The 19450-nt window shown below is 34.6% G+C and overlaps 1 protein-coding gene across 7 annotated transcripts in view; it reads left to right on the top strand.

Annotated features, from left to right (window-relative positions):
- Positions 1-19450, top strand: part of TDP1 (tyrosyl-DNA phosphodiesterase 1) — a 145442-nt gene that overhangs the window by 17100 nt on the left and 108892 nt on the right. For all 7 annotated transcript variants that reach the window (XM_074289744.1, XM_074289746.1, XM_074289751.1 and 4 more), the window contains 3 exons: positions 416-471; positions 3628-3724; positions 9760-9794. In XM_074289744.1, the coding sequence (XP_074145845.1) occupies positions 416-471; positions 3628-3724; positions 9760-9794 (188 nt within the window). The remainder of the gene's footprint in view (positions 1-415; positions 472-3627; positions 3725-9759; positions 9795-19450) is intronic.

The raw sequence follows: 19450 nt of genomic DNA, 5'->3' as shown, positions 1-19450 counted from the left end.
TATTTATAGAAAGGAAATATGAATTCCAAAGAAAGTGCTTTGTCTAGGAATTGTAGTGATGCTTTTAAATGTGTCTCATGAATTCTTTATTTTTACTCATATTACACTAATGATTTCAATTTCATGATTATATAATGTATATTATATATTTTCATTCAGTTTCGTGATTATATAATGCATATTATATATTTTCAATATTTCAGTGATTATAAATTAATCAGTTCAATAATTTTAATGATTATAAATTAACTAATAAGCCTATGTAAAATGTAATCCATAGTACTCAACAGACTGTAGACAAACTGTATGTAGTTAATGTAATGTTAGTTTCATCTTGATGGCCAAACTACTCTGCATAAACAACTTGAATGAAGTATTGGTAGCTGAAATGTTATTTTTCTTGTCTCCTCCTCAGTTCAACTACTGCTTTGAAGTGGACTGGCTTGTAAGACAGTACCCACTAGAGTTCAGGTAAGTCTCATGAGATTATGTAGCCTAATGATTTTTAAACGTCATATTTCTGTCAATATGAATCCCATTCAACTTTTTTTTTTTTTAATACCTTCAGAAGCAACAAAATAAAAGAGTTTTGAGAGACTTTTATTATTCACTTCATTCCTTCTACAGATTTTGTTAATTGTTAATAATGTTAATATTTGAAATATTATGTTAATAATTGAAAGATTTTGTAACCCAAGGGAACATTAGGGATTTAGCTCCTTCATTTTAGAGAGGCCCAGGTAGGACATTGGCTTTTCTCACCTAAGGGGTAATAAATGGGGTAGGTGGGAGTGCCTACAATGTTCTGGCTTGTCTTCTTCCTTTGTGGTCACTCCAGAAATAGATAGGGACAAATTCCAATCCATAGGTCAGAAAGTGATGTATTTTTTTGGTTTGAAAGAATATTCAGGAAGATAAGTGTCCTTAAATATGTTTTTCTATTCTAAACTTAAAAGCTTCTAAAACACATCCAACTTGATAAAATTTTAGTGTATTTTTCTGTCTTTTAAATTCTTTCCTTTGATCACTATCTTTTTTTATTTAGTGATTTCACACCTACTCATAGAGCATAGTGCCATTTTTAGGTTTCCCTTCTCATCTTTGAATCTTTCACATCCTAGAATATGATGCAGAATATATCATTAGAGTATTACTCAAGGACACAGAACCTTTGGAAGCCTGGCTTTAGCATATTTTCACATGATAGGATTTCATAGCAACTGGGACTGAGGAAAGCAGATTAAAAATGATTGGCAGGGAGTTAGTTAAGAACTATAGGCCAACTGGATTTAATATTTTCATATAGGTAGAAAAATCATTTTCTGATGCTCAGAGTCTTATAACTAAAAATACTCTCAGAAACCATCTAGTCCAACTCATAATTGACCAAGAAGCTCTTTGATTTCATATTAAACTAGTGGTTGGTCATCCAGTCTTCCTTAAGACCTTCAAAATGACAGAGAGCCCATTATGTGCAGAAGAACATTCACCCTACTTTTGAATAGTTAATGTAAGCAATCTCCAGTTCCTCCAGTAAAATATTGATCATGATAGGAACAGTAATAATTTGAAATTTATATAATGCTCTACCGTTGTGTTCCATGTTCCATACATATCATACATGTATATGTTACTTGGTCCTTATAACAGCTATATCCAATGCAAGTTTATCAACCTCAGTTTACAGATGATGAATTTGTAATTAGATTGGGCCTTTAAGCCCATGCCTCCTGTTTCTTAGTCTTGTGTTCTCACCATGCTCTGTTAAATGTATTGCTTAGTTTAAAAAACAGGACATTTACACAGAATTGGCATTCTGTGTGAAAATGAGTATTTGAATCTTGTCTGTGTTTGCGTATGTGCTCCTTTGAATTAAGGAACTTGTGATAAGAAAACTATATCAGATCCCTATCAGTGCAAGAAAGCCATCTTAGAGAATTAACCCTGGATCACTAGATATTTAAAGTGACTTCATAAAGCCAACCAGGATATGTGTCAGCCATAGGTCTTGGGATTCAAGAGTTTCTCACACCATGAACTAACTGACTATTATGTATGCCATATATATTAGATATAATGATTGGGGCAACCAGATGATGCAGTGGGTAGAACATTGCACCTGGAGTTGGGAAGATACATTTTCAGAATTCAAATTCACTTCAGACACTCACTACTTGTGTGACCCCAGGCAAATCACATAATCCTGATTGCTTCCATTTCCTTAACTGTAAAAGGATTTGGAGAAAGAAATGGCACATCACTATAGTAGTTTTTTGGGGATTTTTTTTTTTTTGAGCATAACAGATTTTTATTATAGTGATGCATTTATTTTTAATAATATTCTATTTTTTTGAAATACATGCAAAGATATTTTTCATCATTCACCTTTGGAAAACATTGTGTTACAAATTTTTCTCCTCCTTTCCACCTTACCTTTTCCCATGACAACAAGCAATCTGATATGAGTTAAACCATATTTTCATATCTGTCATGCTATGCAAGAAAAATCAGGTCAAAAGAGAAAAAAGGTAAGGGAAAAGAAAAAAGAATCAACAAAAAAAGGTAAAAATTCTATTTTTTGTTCTATATTCAGTTTCCATAATTTTTTCTCTGGATGCCGATGGCTCTTTTGATCACAAATCTATTGGAATTGCCTTGAATCACCTCATTGTTGAAAAGAGCCAAGTCCATCACAGATGATCATCATATAATCTTGTTGTTACAATATTCTCCTGGTTGTGCCCTTCACTTAGTATCAGTTCATTTATGTCTTTCCAGATTAAGCCATCTTTCTGGCAAGAGTTGGGAGATGTATTTTATCATCAGTCTCAAAGTCATGACAGGTAGTCCTGCATCCTTGAAGGTTGTGCTAGGTAGATGTAAGTTCTGTCTGGTCCTTCCCAGCTCTGGTAAATGATGGATTATGTGCTATCCAAGGGTCTGTGTAGAGGCCCATCACTAGAAACTTGGCCATCAGGTACTGAGTTTTTCTGGCCACAGGAAATAATGAAGACTATCTACCAATGTCCTTAACTTTTTTTTTTTAACCTGCATTATGGGCTCCTTTGTCAATCTGGGTAAGCCTAGGAGCTTCCTTCTGAGAATAATGGATAAAACAAAATACATAGCATTACAAAGAAAAGTTCTATTGAAATATAGTTATTAAACTATTTTTTAAAACCATGTTTATACTTATATTGGATTACTTGCTGTCTAGGGGAGAGGGATGTAGGGAGAAAAATTTGGAACACAAAAACTTTTTCAGGGATGAAGGCTGAAAACTATTTTTACATGTATTTTGCAAATAAAAAGCCATTATTAAAAATCAAAATAAATATGTTAAAAAAAAAAAAAAACAGGTTTACAAATCTAAGATAAAAAACCCTTAGATTGTTCTGATGTATCTAGGGGGTTGCAATCTTTCTTAGGACATGGAGTATCCCTACCAATAAGCTCATTGAATTTTTGAACTCTTAAAGAAGGCCTCTGTTTAAATGCATTGGTGTCTCAAAGAGGAAAAGCCACAGACAAGAAGTGCAGTCCTGTAAGCATAACATATTCTTTGATTTTGGTACAGCCAGTTCCATTTCAGGGGATTAATGTCAGATATTTCTGATCTCATTCCAGGAAAAAGCCCATCTTGCTTGTGCATGGGGACAAAAGAGAAGCTAAAGCTAGATTACAAGAGAAAGCAAAACCTTTTGAAAACATCTCCCTTTGCCAGGTAATTTTTTTTTTTCTTACTTAATTTTTACTAAATTTTTACTTAATTTTTACTAAATTTAATACTTAAAGCCTTGAATGCTATAACCTGAGAATTGGGAAGTGACTTAGGGATGACTTTTTTTGTCTAGCTTTTTCACCCCCCTGCAGGAATAGCCTCAACCAGAGAATTTTTAACTTTTGGCTTGCATTATGGATCTCTTTGGTTATCTGGTTGAAGCCTGTAGGTATCCCTTATCAAAGTAATGCTTCTAAATGCATCAAGTGAAATACAAAAGGTTGTGGAAGAAAATAACTATTTCAAAATATAGAAACCAAAACTTTTTTTTTTTTTTCCCCCCTGAGGCTGGGGTTAAGTGACTTGCCCAGGATCACACAGCTAGGAAGTGTTAAGTGTCTGAAACTAGATTTGAACTCAGGTCCTCCTGAATTCAAGGCTGGTGCTCTATCCACTGCACCACCTAGCTGCCCCGAAACCAAAACATTTAAAAAAAAAATTCATTGTCCCCTGCTGTTAAGAAACCATCCTCGAATCCATGCTTGGTAGATCTCATCCTCTCATTTTCACTTTGAATATGTGGAATGACAGGGAGCTCACTTTAAAAAAAAAAAAAATTAACATTGTATTTTCCCTCTGTAACATGTAAATAATTTAAAAAACATTTTATTTTTAAAACTTTGTGTTTCAGGTTTTCTTCCTTTCTCTTCCATCCCTCTATTGATAAGACACAAGTGCAAACATTTCCATAAAAGTCATATTGTGTAAAAACAAAAGCAAAACAAAAAAACCCTCCAAAATTTCTCCCTACCGAAAAAAAATCCTCAACAAAAATAAATTCTAAAAAATGCTTCAATCTGTATTTGGATAATATAATCAGTTCTTTTTTTGAGTACAGATAACATAAGTCCTTCAGAGTTGTCCTGATTCATTTTATTGTTGAGAATGCCAAGTCATTCATGGCTGATCATCTTACAATATTGCTATTAATTTTATACACAGTACATTTCACATTACATCAGGTCATGGAAGTATTTCCATGTTTTTCTGAGAGCATCATGTTCATCATTTCTTATAGAACAATAGTATTCCATCATAATCACATAACCACAATTTATTCAGCCATTCATCAATTGATAGGCATCCCCTCAATTTCCATTTTTTTGCCCTCAGAGAAGAAATGCTATAAATATTTTTGTACCTGGAAGTCCTTTTTTTTTTTAATTTTTTTTTTTTAATCTTTTTTTTGGAAACATGCCTAGTAGTGATATTGTTAGATCAAAGAGTATCAATGGCCTTATGGTTACCTTTGGCATAGTTCCACATTGTTCTAGAGAATCTTTGGATCAGTTCACAATACCACCAACAATGAAGTAATGTCTCATTTTCCCCACATTTTCTTCAACATCTGTCATTTTCCTTTTCTGTCCTATTAGCCAGTCTAATAGGTATGAGGCATACCTCAGAATTGTTTTAATTTAATTTGCATTTTCCAATTAGAGTATTTTTTTTTTCATATGGAGATATATATATAGAGAGAGAGAGAGAAAGAGAGAGAGTTCGTCTGAAAACTGTTCATATTGTTTGGTCATTTATCAATTGGGGAATGGCTTTTTTTTTTTTTTAATAAATTTTACTCAGTTTCCTATATGTTTGAAAAATAAGGCATTTATCAGAAAAACTTGCTTCCAAATTCTGTTCCATTTTTTCATTCCATTCCACTATTACTAACTGTATTTCCTCCTCCATTTATTCTATTCTCTCTATTCTTTCACCTTTGCCTCCTCAAACATGTTTTATTTCTAACTACCCTTTTCTCCCCCTCGCAATGTACTCTCCCTTCTGTCAGGTTCCTTCTTCTTAGATCCCCTTCTTCTCCTACTTTCCTGCAAGGTAAGAGATTTCTATACCCAATTGAGTATGCATGTGGTTCTTTCTTTGGGCCATTTCTGATTAGCTAAGATTCACTCATTGTCTCTTCCATCCCTTTCTCCCCCTCTACAATAAAAGCTTTTTCTTCTTTTATGGCAGATAATTTATATCATACCATCTCTTCTTTTTTCTTTCTTTCAGTACATTTCTCTCTCACTACTAAATTTTATTATCTTTTATTATCTTTTTTTTAGATATATTCCTTATAACTCTCCTAGAATTGAGAAAGTTTTTATGAGTTACAAGTATTATCCTCCCGTGTAAGAATGTAAACAGATTAATCTTATTAATTTCCTTCTGATTTCCCTTTCTTGATTACCTTTTTATGTTTTTCCTTAGTTCTGTATTTGAAAGTCAGAGTTTCTATTCAACTCTGATCTTTTCATCAGGAATGCTTGAAAGTCTTCTATTTTATTGAATGTCCATTTTTTCCCTCTGAATTATACCCAGTTTTGCTGAGTAGATGATTCTTGGTTATAATCCTAGCTTCATTATCCTTCAGAATATCATATTCCAAATCCTCCATTTTTTTTTTTTTTTTTAATGTAGAAGCTGCTAAATCTTGTGTTATCCTGACTTGTTCCAGTATTTGAATAGTTTTTTTTTTTTTTTTTTTTCTGGATACTTGCAATATTTTCTCTTTTATTTGGGAGTTCCAGAGAATTTTCTGAGAGTTTTCATCTCAGAGTCTCTTTTAGGTGATTGGTGGATTCTTTTCATTATTATTTTACCTTCTGATTCTAGAATATCAAGACAGTTTTTCTTGATGATTTCTTGAAAAATGATGTCTAAGCTCTTTTTTTGGTATTGGCTTTCAAGTAGACTAACAATTTTTAAATGATCTTTCCTAAATCTATTTTCTAGGTCAGTTGTTTTTCCAATGAGTATTTCACATTGTTTTCTATTTTTTTTCATTCTTTTGGTTGTTTTAGGGTTTCTTGATTTCTCATAAAGCCATTAGCTTCCATTTGCTTAATTCTAATTTTTAAGGAATTATTTTCCTCTGTGACCTTTTGTATCTCCTTTCCCATTTGGCCAATTTTGCTTTTTTTAAGGCATTCTTCTCCTTTTGTACCCCTCTCACTTCTCTTCCCAATTTTTTTTTTTTAATCTATCTCTTTTTCTTCTTACTTGATTTTCAAAATCCCTTTTCCTGTCTGCCATGGCCTGAGCCCAATTCTTATTTTTCTTAGAGGCTTTGGATGTAAGAGCTTTGACCTTGTCATCTTCTGAGTTTATGTTTTCTTCATCTTTGTCAATATAGTAACCTTCTGTGGTCAGAATCTTTTTCTGTTGTCTGCTCATTTCCCTGGCCTATTACTTGATTTTTAACTCTGTTAAAATAGATTGCTATTTCCAGGACAGAGGGTACACTGTCCCAAGCTTCAAAGATTTTATGTAGATGTTTTCAGAGACCCTTCAAGAGACCTGTATGTTTTCAGTTCTTCCAAGAGGTATGATTCAAGAAGAAAAATGTTTACTACTCAAGTGAGTATGCATCATGGAATCATCAGGTCATAGGCTAAGGCCTAGATAGGAATTCAGAGACTTGCTTCAGCATCCTCTTTTTGTGTATGAGGACACAAATTGTAGAAATTAAGAGGTTTAATATTCTGGCTTTCTTCATATGACGTGATTTCCAGAAATCTTGGCCAATCTGGTTACCTTCCTCTTGCTTACCTTGAGTATGTCTTCTCAAATATGATCACCGCTGAATATAGCTTGCCTTCCTCCCTCTCACCCACACCAATTACTGCCTACTTGCCATTGATCAGTAGATAAGCCCAGATAACCTTGGAATAGCAACATTCCCACAAATCACCAATTCAATTTTAGTTGCTTTTCCCCCCCCTTAATAACAATATAGATAGAATACCTTTTTTTAATAAAAAGTATGGAATAAAACAAGCATTTTCATAACAGTTTAATAAAAATATGATTACATTTGTCATTGCAAATCTAGTATATGCAACATATTATTTCTTTTAAATATATAATGAAATTATCATGTAAATTTCTTTTTTTCCCTTTCCCTCCCAACCTAGAGGTGACTATTAGACATGAATGGAATGCATGTGTAGGTGTGTGTACAAATTATACAAATGTATACACCCATGCATACATACAAATGTCAAATTATTCTATAGAGACTAATACTAACTTTTTTTCTTTGAATGCAGATAGCATCTTTCTTCATATATCTTAGTTTGAGTATTTATGATAGTCTTTAGTTCTATCTTCAGCCACCATCATTCCAGGTGGAAATGGGCCTGGAAACTGCTTCTGCAACCAGAGTTACCAAAAGCCCATAAGAGAAATTTCTTGCCTTCAATGATTCAGCATCAGAAACTGATGAGATTTTTATCAGGGAAAATTAGAAAGATGGATTGCCAAATACTTTTTGCTGTTTGAAGCCTTTTGTTTGTGAAATTTAGATACATTAGACCCAGAGAATTACATAATCAGCTACAGTCTCCTTGAATTGTCGTCATACCTCAATTATTCTGCCCTAATCTCCAGGTTGCAACACCACCCTTCCCTCTTAATCATCAGGATATTTGATAAGGAAAAAGACCTTCTATTTTAGACATCATGGCCCCAGACCTTCCCTACTTATCAAAATATCCTGTGCCTCCTCCCATTGTGTCATTGTTCTTTTTGATCCCAACTTATGGGTATATCCCTACCTCCCCTTGCCCTGTCAGAACTGGATTGATAGTCCCTTCTCTCTCTCAATGCTTTGACTCCACTCCTGCCTCGGTCTACCCCCTGGTAGCTTGGAGCCACGTATATATATAGTTCATGGGAATCACACATTAGCAGTTGGATGCTTTGGACAACAGCCCTGGGGGCAGCAAGCCCCCAGCACAATCTCTCTCTTTCAAATAAAATATTAAAAACTCTCTGATCTCTTATCTTGCCTCAATTTCTCCGGCATTGAAAAAGGAATTTGTAAGTCATAGAGCTTCAGCACTCTTGTTTTACAGACGGAGGAATTGAGGCAGATCCACAAAAGAAAATAAATTGCCCAAGTACATATAGCTGATTGGAAGAAAAACTGACATAAATATATATATATTTTTCGAATTAAGTCAAAAGTGGTTGTCATAATTTTCTGGCATAGGGTTACTTAGGAAAAGGTCGTAATTTTAGTTTTTAAATTTAAAGATATTAAAAATAAGTATAGTTCTTAGACTTTGATGATAATGGACTACAATTACAGAATTTATTCTTACATTGCTTGCTAAGTTTGGGTATCTCTCCAGGCTCTAAGGAGCCTGTCTAAGGAGTCTCTATGTTATTTCTCATTTGGCAATTTCATTTACTCCTTTTAGTTCACTACCTCTGTGGCATTGAGTCTTTGTAGATGACTGAAATCTGGGCAGCTATCATATTTCTCCTGAGCTCTAGTACCATTTTTTTTTTTTTTACCAGCAATGGCTGGAAGATTCTCTTGGAATCTTCGGCTAGTGTCTCAAAACTTCATATGCCCCAAATGTCGTCCCCTCTCCCAAATCTGACCCTCTAACTTCCCCATTTCTTTTTAGGCTTAGTCCTCTAGAGTCTTCATTCTTAACCCACAAATATATTTTGTCCATTGTATATCTTTTCTGCATTCATTCACCACCTCCAATCAGGTCTTATGACCTCTTGCCCAGTCTATGGTGATAGGTTTTTTTTGTTTTTTTTTTTTTTTTAATAGTTTTTATTTACCAGATATATGCATGGGGAATTTTACAACATTGACAGTTGCTAAATATGGTGATAGCTTCTTTATTGATCTTCATTTCTCCAGAAATTCATTCTTTACAGCATTGTTATATTACTGAATTTGTCTTCCTAATGTTGCCATAGCCACCCTTTTCTTTAGAACTTTAAAGTCTCTCTGATGCCCCAGATGAAATATAATGTTGCCAATAAAAAGGCTGTCTTGCTGCCTAAACTTTTCTCCACTAGAGGGCAGACAATACATTGGGGAAAAAAATGGAGTTCCAAACCTTTTCAAATTAAATTTCAGTTGAATTGTGTGATATTTTGAGTGAAAATGTATTTCATAAATAATTAAGGTCAGGCTTTTTTTTTTTTTTTTTTTTTTTGTCATCTAGGCCAAGTTGGATATTGCATTTGGAACTCATCATACGTAAGTAATTTTTTAGAAATGAGGAAAAATGGATTTCCTTTAGCTTAAGGGTGATAGATAGATTCAGAATAATTTTAAATTTGTGGAATATCTTAAAGAAATTGAAAAGTAGTGTGGAAGGTCAGAAGTCTGTTCATTTCCTTATTTTTTATTAAAGTAGCTAGCTTTAAAAGTGATCCTTTCCATAGGCATTATAGATATAAGGAATATTACTATCTAATTTAGTGTTCTCAACTTGTAGATGGGTGGACTGAGGTTCAGAGAAGTTAATTCACTTTTTCAAAGTCACATGGATGGTGTGTAGCAGAGTCTGAATTGTTTTCCTGGTCTTCTGATTTTGAAACCTCTGATTTCCGTGCTAGAATGTTTTATATGTAATATATGTGCATATATATGCACATACACACACGTGAATACATACACATGTATTATTTAGTATATGCATGTTTATATACACACACTCTCTTCTATAATAAATGTGTAGTAATAGTAAAAAGGCATCCCCAAAGCTTCAGCAGCTTTTTTAAGTTTTAAGCTTTAATAGTTTAAATAATAAAGTATTATTGTACACATGGTCCTATGCAGCCAGCTATTTATTGGATATTTTAATATTACTTAATTGGATAGTTTAAAGGATAAGTTGTCAAAGCTTAGAACCAAGCTTTTGGGATATACTGTGTAATTTTTTTAGCTATATATGTTTTCAGAGTCAAGTAACAGTGAGCACCAATCTCTTTTTAGGAATCAATTAATATGAGGATGATGTCTACCCAACTTCTTTAGGAAACATTTAGTTTTTATTGAATAGAAAAACTTCAAGTTAGATTGGTCCATTATTTCTGATTTTAAAAAATAGATAGCATTTATATATCTAAATGTAAATTTGCCTTCCTCAAAGCAGTCCCCTTAGGATCCTGTGTACCTTTTCCAATCTAGCTGCCATTATTGCTTAAATGTTTATATTAGTATTTGGATATTTCCTCCCAAGTCAAGTTATGAGCTACAGCAGAAATACATTTTCATTACTTTCAAGCTACACATTGCTTTTGATTGCAAGCAGCATTGCTCAGCTTAATCAGCCTTTTTCATCAGACTTGACTATTAACATTTTTGTCCATTTCCAAAAATCACATCCATCTCAAGAAGACCAAGATTTGCCATCATTTGCTTCAATGAAAATGCTTCAGACTTGTTCTTGCTCTGTGTCAGTATTGAAAATGGGTATTTTCCTAATAATTTTCCTTCAGGATTTGCTTCTAAGCTAACAATAGAAGCATCTACATTGAAATATGGGAAACTAGATGGCACATTGGATAGAGAGCCAGGTCTAAAATCAGGAGGATTCATCTTCGTGAGTTCAAATCTGGCTTTAGACACTAATTGTGTGATTCAGAACAAGTCACTTACCCCTGTTTACCTCAGTTTCCTCATGAGCAGAAGGAGATGGCAAACCCCTCTAGTTCATTTGCTAAGAAAACCTCAAATGGAATTATGAAGAATCAAGACATGACTAAAAAAATTATTGAACAACAAAGCATTGAAGTATATTATTTCCTTTTATCTGTTATAAAAGACATTTTCATTGATTGATCATAGTTGCATCAAACACATTCCATGTGTATAGAGTTTTTTTTTTTTTTTTATGTCCTTTGATTTGAAATGTTCACATTAGGCTACTTATTAAATTTCAAATTAAAAAAAAAAATCTAAGTAGGGAGTGAGAGTTGGGAGTAGGAGCAAATTGCATATAAGTATTTGAAAGAATGTTAGAGATGTTAGACTTGTGTTGCTTGATACCACATGGTAGATCTAGAAACAATGGGAGGAATTTACAGGGTGGCAATTTTGGATTCATATAAGAAAGACCTTCCTAAAAAGTTAGAGCTACCCTGAAGTGAACTGAACTTCCCTTGGATTTGAGAAGTGGGGTAAAATAGAATTGAAAGTTAGAGTTCCTCATTCTAGGGGTTTTACTGATCAACTCAAAGTACCATTTTGGGGTGCTAAATATGTGAACTGATAACTTCTCCCTTCCACATTGAACAGGATTATGGATGCAGTGCATCTGCAATCTGGAAAAGTCCATATAAAATTTTTCTGTCTCTTTGTACCAGAGAAGTCTGAATTTTTTTCCTTTTTCTTTTCTGGGGTGTTTACCTTACTTTAATATTTGGGTTAAGATATGGTTATAGTTTCTTGCCATCTGCTGGTTTTTGTGTATTGTCTGCAGCTTCCACAAAATTCTCAAAAAATTTCCATTTAGTTTCTTACGTGGACATGTAATATATTGAAACCTCAGTGGGGAAAATTGTGATGTGAAAGGGATAATTGTAATTTTGAGTTACCTGTGAAAGGGAACGTGGCATCATGGATAGAGGACTGTACTTGGAATCTGGGGGGCCAGAGTATTTTACTCTTTCCTTAGATACTCTTACTAACTCAGATCCTAACAAACTTTGACCTTGAAAAGTCCCAAGTTTCAGAACTTCAATTTCCTCATCTATAAAATGAGTCTTAGTAGCTACATCCCTGGGGTCAGAATATATGTAAAAAAAACACTTTGTAAACCTTAAAGTGATATATTCATATCAGCTGTTTTTATAAGATATGATTCTAGAATTGTCTTCTGCTGACCTGTTTTAAAGTGATTCTGTAGGGGCAAAGACACATTTAAAAATTACCCACTCATTTAGCCTACATTTGATTTCTTAGATATTGGAAAGAACTGTGGTAGCGTTATATTAGCTCTCATTAAAAATGATCGCCAAAACCCAGTGGTACTAGATCTTTTTTCCCTTTAGTTTTACTTTCTCCCTATTATTAATGTAAACTTTAATTATACTTTCCTATTTGACTCTAGCTAAAAATCTATTTCATCAAAATTTTGAATTTCTCATTAATGTTTTTTTCCCTACAAAAAAGCAATGTTTTCAGAAATGCAAAGATATTAAATCAGAGTTTAATTATTGATCCTTTCATAACTAGGGACTTGTTATTTCCGTCATGTCTGATGCTTTGTTACTCCACTTGGAGTATTCTTGGCAAAGAAACTGTTGTTTTGCCATCTTTTCCAGCTCATTTTTACAATTGAGGACCAGAGGCAAATGGGTTAAGTGACTCTCTTGCATCAGATTTGAACTCAGATCAGTCTCCCTGATCTCTGGTCCATCGCTCTATCCACTGGGCTATCCAGCATCTTAAAAGCTAAAGCTTTAAAAGTTAAGGCTTTGATAGGAGATGATATCATTGTTGAGGTTCTCCAAACTGTAAAAGTTCCTCCTGTGTCAGCACTGTACATGGTGTTTTGCAAAGAATGGTAGGAGTCAGAAAAAAGATACGATAGTATATAAAACCAGGGTCTTAACCAAGAACTTGCCTTTTAAAATATTTTAGTAACTTTTGGCATAATTGGCTTCCTTTGTAATCTTAGATTTTATTTTATTTTATTTCAAAACATTTTTCTGGTAAGACTTCGATAGGCTACATCAAAGTGCTCAAGCGATCCGTGGCACAGAAGGGATTAAAAATGATTCCTTGATCTAAATCAGTAGTTCTCAAAGTATAGTCTGGGAATTGCCAGGGCAATCAGTAATGAATGTGGTATCACAGACTCTTTTAGGGAATCCCTGAAGTCAAAACTATTTTCATAATAACACATTTTAATATTTTTAAATCTTTTTTTTTTTATTTTTCAAAACATGCATATAGTTTCACCCTTGCAAAATTCCAAATTTTTTTCTCCCGTCTTTCCCCACACTTTCTCCCTTAGACAGCAAGTAGTCCAATATATCTTAATAATTTCCACAATTATCATCCTGCACAAAGAAAATCAGATCAAAAAGAAAAAAAAGAGAGAAAATAAAAATAAAAATCAAGGAAACAATAACAAAAAAGTGAAAATATGTTGTGTTCCACACTCAGTCTCTACAATTCTCTCTCTGGCTGTAGATGTCTCTCTCCATTACCAGTTCATTGGAATTGGTCTGAATCAGCTCACTATTGAAAAGAGCCATAAGACATTTTAATATTGGTAGATATAACTCACAATAAAAGATCTTGAGAGGGGCTCCTCAATAATTTTTAATGGTGCAAAAAGGTCTTGAGACTAAATATATAAGAACCATTGATCAAAAATTTGTCCCTACCCTCAAAGAGCCTATACTCTTACTGGAGAGAGAAGGTAACATGAAGTAAAATAGGAATTAATAAGAACTTAAAAATAATTGTATGTATTTGGGGGTGTCATATCTTTTAGTTGCCTGTTTTGATGGAGCATACTTGCTCCTAAATTGACAATTGGAACATGTCCTTGTCTCCTAATAACTTTTAATTTATAACACTGTCTCCTAATAACTAATAACTCCTAATAATTTAATAAATAATTTCAGAGCTGGAAAGAATGTTAGAAATCATACTGGCTCTCCTCTCTTAATTTACACATGAGGAAGTTAAATGTCATTCCCAGAATCACAAAGTTAACTAATATCAGAGTTAGGCCTAAAATCTGGGTCTTTAGATACCTGGTGTAAAGCCTTTCTTAAAGTTTTATCTGTATTTTTGACTTTATATATCACAGTTAATTTCATTTTATACACTCTCCTGCTACCTGAGACTGGCCCTCTTTTGACAAAGGAGTTTTAAAAAATCAGTACAATGCACACAAGGGACAATGTGCACAGTATTATTTCTGAGTGCCTACTCTCTCACATAAGAAAAGGTAGGAGATTGTGTTTCATTATCTGCCTTTCAGGATATCTCACTGATTTTTCAATTCCAGTCTAGTACTTTTCCAAGTTACTATATGGAGAGAGTCTTGACCCTGTCAGATGCCAAACCTTGGTTGAAATTATTCTTTTCTATATCCATTTTCCCCCTACTGTGGGCTGAATTTCTTGGTGTAACTGGGTTTTCTCCTGACTTATTTTTGTGGTTCTTCACTGGTTCTCAGTTGTATCCAACTCTTTGTAACCCTATTTGAGGTTTTCTTGATAAAAGCTAGCGGAGTAGCTTGCCATTTCTTTCTCTAACTCATCTTACAAATGAGAACACTGAGGTAAGCTGGATTTAATGACTTGTCCAGATCACACAACTAGTAAAAGTTTGAGGTTACATTTGAACTCAGAGCTTCCTGTCTCTGCATCTGATACTTTATCCACTCTACCACCTAGCTAAATTCTTTTAGCAATTGCTTCTAGAAATCCTTACAGCCTTCCACAGCTAACTGCCAAGTTTTTGTGCCCTAAGTATAGATGAGGAAAGAAGCAGGTTGAAATGTAGGTAGGATTGTAGGGGCGGCACAATGGGTAGAATGCCTCTTACAAGCCTCTTGTATCAATCGGTTTAAGGATGGGAGAGGCAGCATTTATTGCAGTGACAATCACTTTTTAGCTCAAATATCTTACTTCTCTGTGTAAATATCATACAAATGGAATTAGCTTGTGTCAAGTTGTTTTCAGTGATGACACGTGGACATATCAAAGCTAAATGTTCACAAATAGCTAAATTGCTTGCTGACCCAAGGGTTTGACAGCACTGGACTTGGGATCAGGGAGACGTTGGGTTCAAATGTGCTATCAGATGTTTACCAATTGTATAATCCTGAACAAGTCAGTTATCCTGGCTGCCTCAGTTTCCTCATTTGTAAAATGGTGGTAGTAATAACATCTACCTTCCAAGACTGGAGTGGGTATAAAATCATAATGTTTGTAAGGAGTTTTTATAAACCTCAAGCTTTGTGATTCTGGGTAAGTCACTTACCGCCTCTTAGCTTCAGTTCCTCATCTGTAAAAGGGAACATGTTGGAGAAGGTAATGGCAAACCACTCTGGTATGGTTTGTCAACAAGTATTATCCCAGAGAGTCAGATACAGCATTAGCAAAAATACTATATAAATGTTAATGTTTCCATCTTCATTTTTACTATGGACTTTGCTTCATGATAATCTATTCAGATTTTAGGGTCTTTTGAGAAATACACCTAATGGATCATAGAATTTTGGAGCTACAAGAAATCACGGAGATCAGCTAATTTAATAGCTCTCCCATGAGGAAATAGACCCGGAGAGCAGAATTGATTATCTCAAGGTCACCCAGATAGATGCAGATTCTCAGCTTCTGGTTTCTTAATCTAGGGTTGTTTTCCGTAGACCACATGGATAACAAGGTAAGTTAGTGTTCTAGAAGAGTAGACAAGGAACAGAAACCATTCTGGGTTGGCAATTTATAACCTATGTGACCTCAAACAGGTTACTTATTAATATTAATAATAGTGGTAGCTCAAACTTATATGTTTTTCAAAGATTTACAGAACACTTGGATTTAGTACTGGAAAGTTTCTTAGAGACCATCCAATCCAGCCTCTTCCTTTTGTAGATAAGGAAACTGAGGCAGGAGAGGTCAAGTGTACTGCCCAGGATCACGCAGCTTGTAATTGTCAAGAGGCAGGACTTGAACTCGGGTTTTTCCAAGGTTACATATAAGTGAAGCAACTAATCTTATTATAATTAATAAGTAACCTGTTTGAGGTCACATAGATTATAAATTGCCAACCCAGAGTAGTTTATTTTCCAAATCACTTACTTTGTTATCCCTGTGATATATTGAAAAGGCTGTATATGCTATGCCCCGACCTGTAATGATATACATTACCTAGTTTAATCCATATAGTAACTCTATGAGATATGTTAATATCCCCATTTTATGGATGAAGAAACTGAGACTCAGAGATTGACTTGCCAAAGGTGATGGTCCTGAGTGAGGACGCGAATACATTTTTCAAGTCCAGTGTTGTATCCAGTCCATACAAAGCTGCCTGGTCAGGTGACATTATATGTCACCTTACAAGGCTTATAGGGCAGCTAAGTGGTATAATGGACAGAGTACCAGGTCTCTTGTCAGGAAGACCTGAGTTAAGATGTGATTTCAGAAACTTACTAGCTGTATGGCCCTGCAAGTCACATAAGCTTATTTGCCTCAATTTGCTCATCTGTCCAATGAACTGGAGAAGAAAATGGAAATTACTACAATATTTTTTTCCAAGAAAACCCCAAATGGGGTAATGAAAAGTTAGCTATAACTGAAAAACAACTGAACAACAAACTTCCTTCAGATTGTATCCACAATAAGCCATGCTGCTTTTCCAGGGGAAAAAAATCAAAACAAAACAACAACTATGAAAATAACAACAGTAGATAATTATTTAGACTTTAGGTTTACAATTCATTTTATTCATATTATCCCATTTAAATGTTTAAGTTAAATTTAAATATTCCTTGCAACGAATCTGAAAGTGATAATGTTATGATTTTTCCCTTTTATTTCTTCATCTGTAAAATAAATGATGGAGTGGATCTTGATGGATCGTTCCACCTATAATTTCTTATATTCATAAAATTAGAAGCACATCTGGATTCACTCTTTTAAGAAGCCCCATCACCCACTTTTTTTCTCTCTTTTAAAGACCTTACCCTTATTTAGATACCAGATTTTACGCATTATAAACAAAAATGATAAACTGTTCCCCCTTAAATTATTTTATATTTCCTATGATCAAGGTTCACTGATCTTGGTGGGTGCAAATATTTGGCAGATTTTTGTATTCTGTGTCTAGAATTAGCTTATTTTTCATTATAGTTGATAAATTCATGACATGCATATAAATTGGTCTAAATTTCAGTGAACACATTTCATACATTGAAAAATGCTGAAATTCTTTTAGCTATATACTAGTTTAATGCTGAGTATCTTGAATGAAATTCACATATATGTTAATTCATTCTTTTGTGGTCGTAGACAAATCATCCTGGTCAGAGCCTTATTTATTTATTTTTTAAAATGTATTCTTGTGGACTCCTGACTCCAGTGATCTTTCTATTAAGTTTTCATGCTTTCTGCATTCCTTTAATACATGCTGGGCTTCCCCTCCTTTGTGCTTTAGGGTGTTGTGTGCCCTTCTTCCATATCTTTCTTTGAAATTCCCCCCATATACCTTTCAACATCTGTGTTAAATTCTACCTTTTCCTTATGGTCTTCCCAGACCCTTTTTAAGGGAATATATATTCCTTACCTTTCCAGTGAATATTTATAATGCTTTGTCATGCACCCTTTGGGCTATTCCATTATTTTTTTATTATTGCATATTTTATCGCCTCAACCTGGATTATAAATTTATTAAGGTCAGGAGCATTGTCTTATTTATTGTGCTTTTTTGTTGTTTGGCCAAGTCTGACTCATAGTGATCCCATTTCAGGGTTTTTTGGCAAAGACACTGGAGTGATTTGCCATTTCCTTCTCCAACTCATTTTATAGATGAGAAAACAGAGGCCAACAAGATTAAGTGATTTACCCAGGGTCACACAGTTAAGTGTTTGAGGCTGGATTTGAACTCAAGAAGAGGAGTGTTCCCAACTTCATACCAGGCACTGTGTATCTACTGCGTGCCCCCAGTGTACTTAGAATGTACTTAGAACAGTATTTAACCTACATTTAATGCTCAAGAAATGTTTGTTGAATTGGATTGTTACTTGTATGTAGGGTTATATCATAATGTCCTCACCACTTTGGGGTCATTAAAAAGGTAGCTTGGTCTTATAGGGGATTGAGCTTTGGATAGAGTCTGGAAGACTTGAATTTAAATCCTGCCTCAAATACTAGCTTTGTTGATATTCTGTAAGTCATTTAATCTCTCTGCCTGATTCCTTATCTGTAAAATGAGATAGATAGCATCTACCTCACTGGATTGTTGTGAGGATCTAGTGAGATAACCTTTAAAGCTCTTTGCAATCCTTTAAGTGGTATAAAAAGCCTCCTTATTAAGTTGACGTGATTCTTGGTCTTGAAAGGATTATGTCCCATTTTAGGAGATAAATCTTGGATATTTCAAATTTAAAAAAAAAAAAAAAAAAAGTGACACTGGAAAAGCCAATGGAGCCTATGTGTCCAAAACTATAGCTGGTTCCAGGGCTCTCAGCCCACAGTATGTAAGAATGGCTGGTCTCAAGGCGATTCTGGGGTCTCTCCATTGACACTGCAGCAGGGTTTTGATGCTTTGTCTGTACTTGGATCCAGGCCACATGCTGGATGGCAGTCCCAGAGCAAGGAGGCGCATAGCACACCTTGTAGCAGGAACCCTCCTCACAGCTCCAGAGCAGACAAGAGGGCTTGTGGTCCCTCCCAGGCCAGAGCACAGACTACCAGAGGAGTAAACACAGCTCCCCTTAGCTTATACCAGATCCCTAGTAGGATCTCTGAAATTTAAAACTCCAAACAGTGTGCCTTCCATCCTGACAGCAGAGCCCTCCTTTAACAAAAAGCTAAGTAATTGTAATGCTGGAAAAACTGATTCATGGGCATTCACGTAGTTTCCAGTTTCTGGCCACTACAAAAAGGGCTGCCACAAACATTTTTGCACATACAGGTCCCTTTCCCTTCTTTAAGATCTCTTTGGGATATAAGCCCAGTACTAACACTGCTGGGTCAAAGGGTATGCACATTTTGACAACTTTTTTGGGTATAATTCCAAATTGCTCTCCAGAATGGTTGGATTCGTTCACAACTCCACCAACAATGCATCAGTGTCCCAGTTTTCCCACATCCCCTCCAACATTTGGCATTACCTTTCCCTGTCATTCTAGCCAATCTGACTGGTGTGTAGTGGTA

The sequence above is a fragment of the Sminthopsis crassicaudata genome, chromosome 2, assembly GCF_048593235.1.
Source record: "Sminthopsis crassicaudata isolate SCR6 chromosome 2, ASM4859323v1, whole genome shotgun sequence".
Classification (NCBI taxonomy): domain Eukaryota; kingdom Metazoa; phylum Chordata; class Mammalia; order Dasyuromorphia; family Dasyuridae; genus Sminthopsis; species Sminthopsis crassicaudata.
Note: the sequence above shows the minus strand (reverse complement) of the source record. Positions and strands in the feature narration are given on the sequence as shown.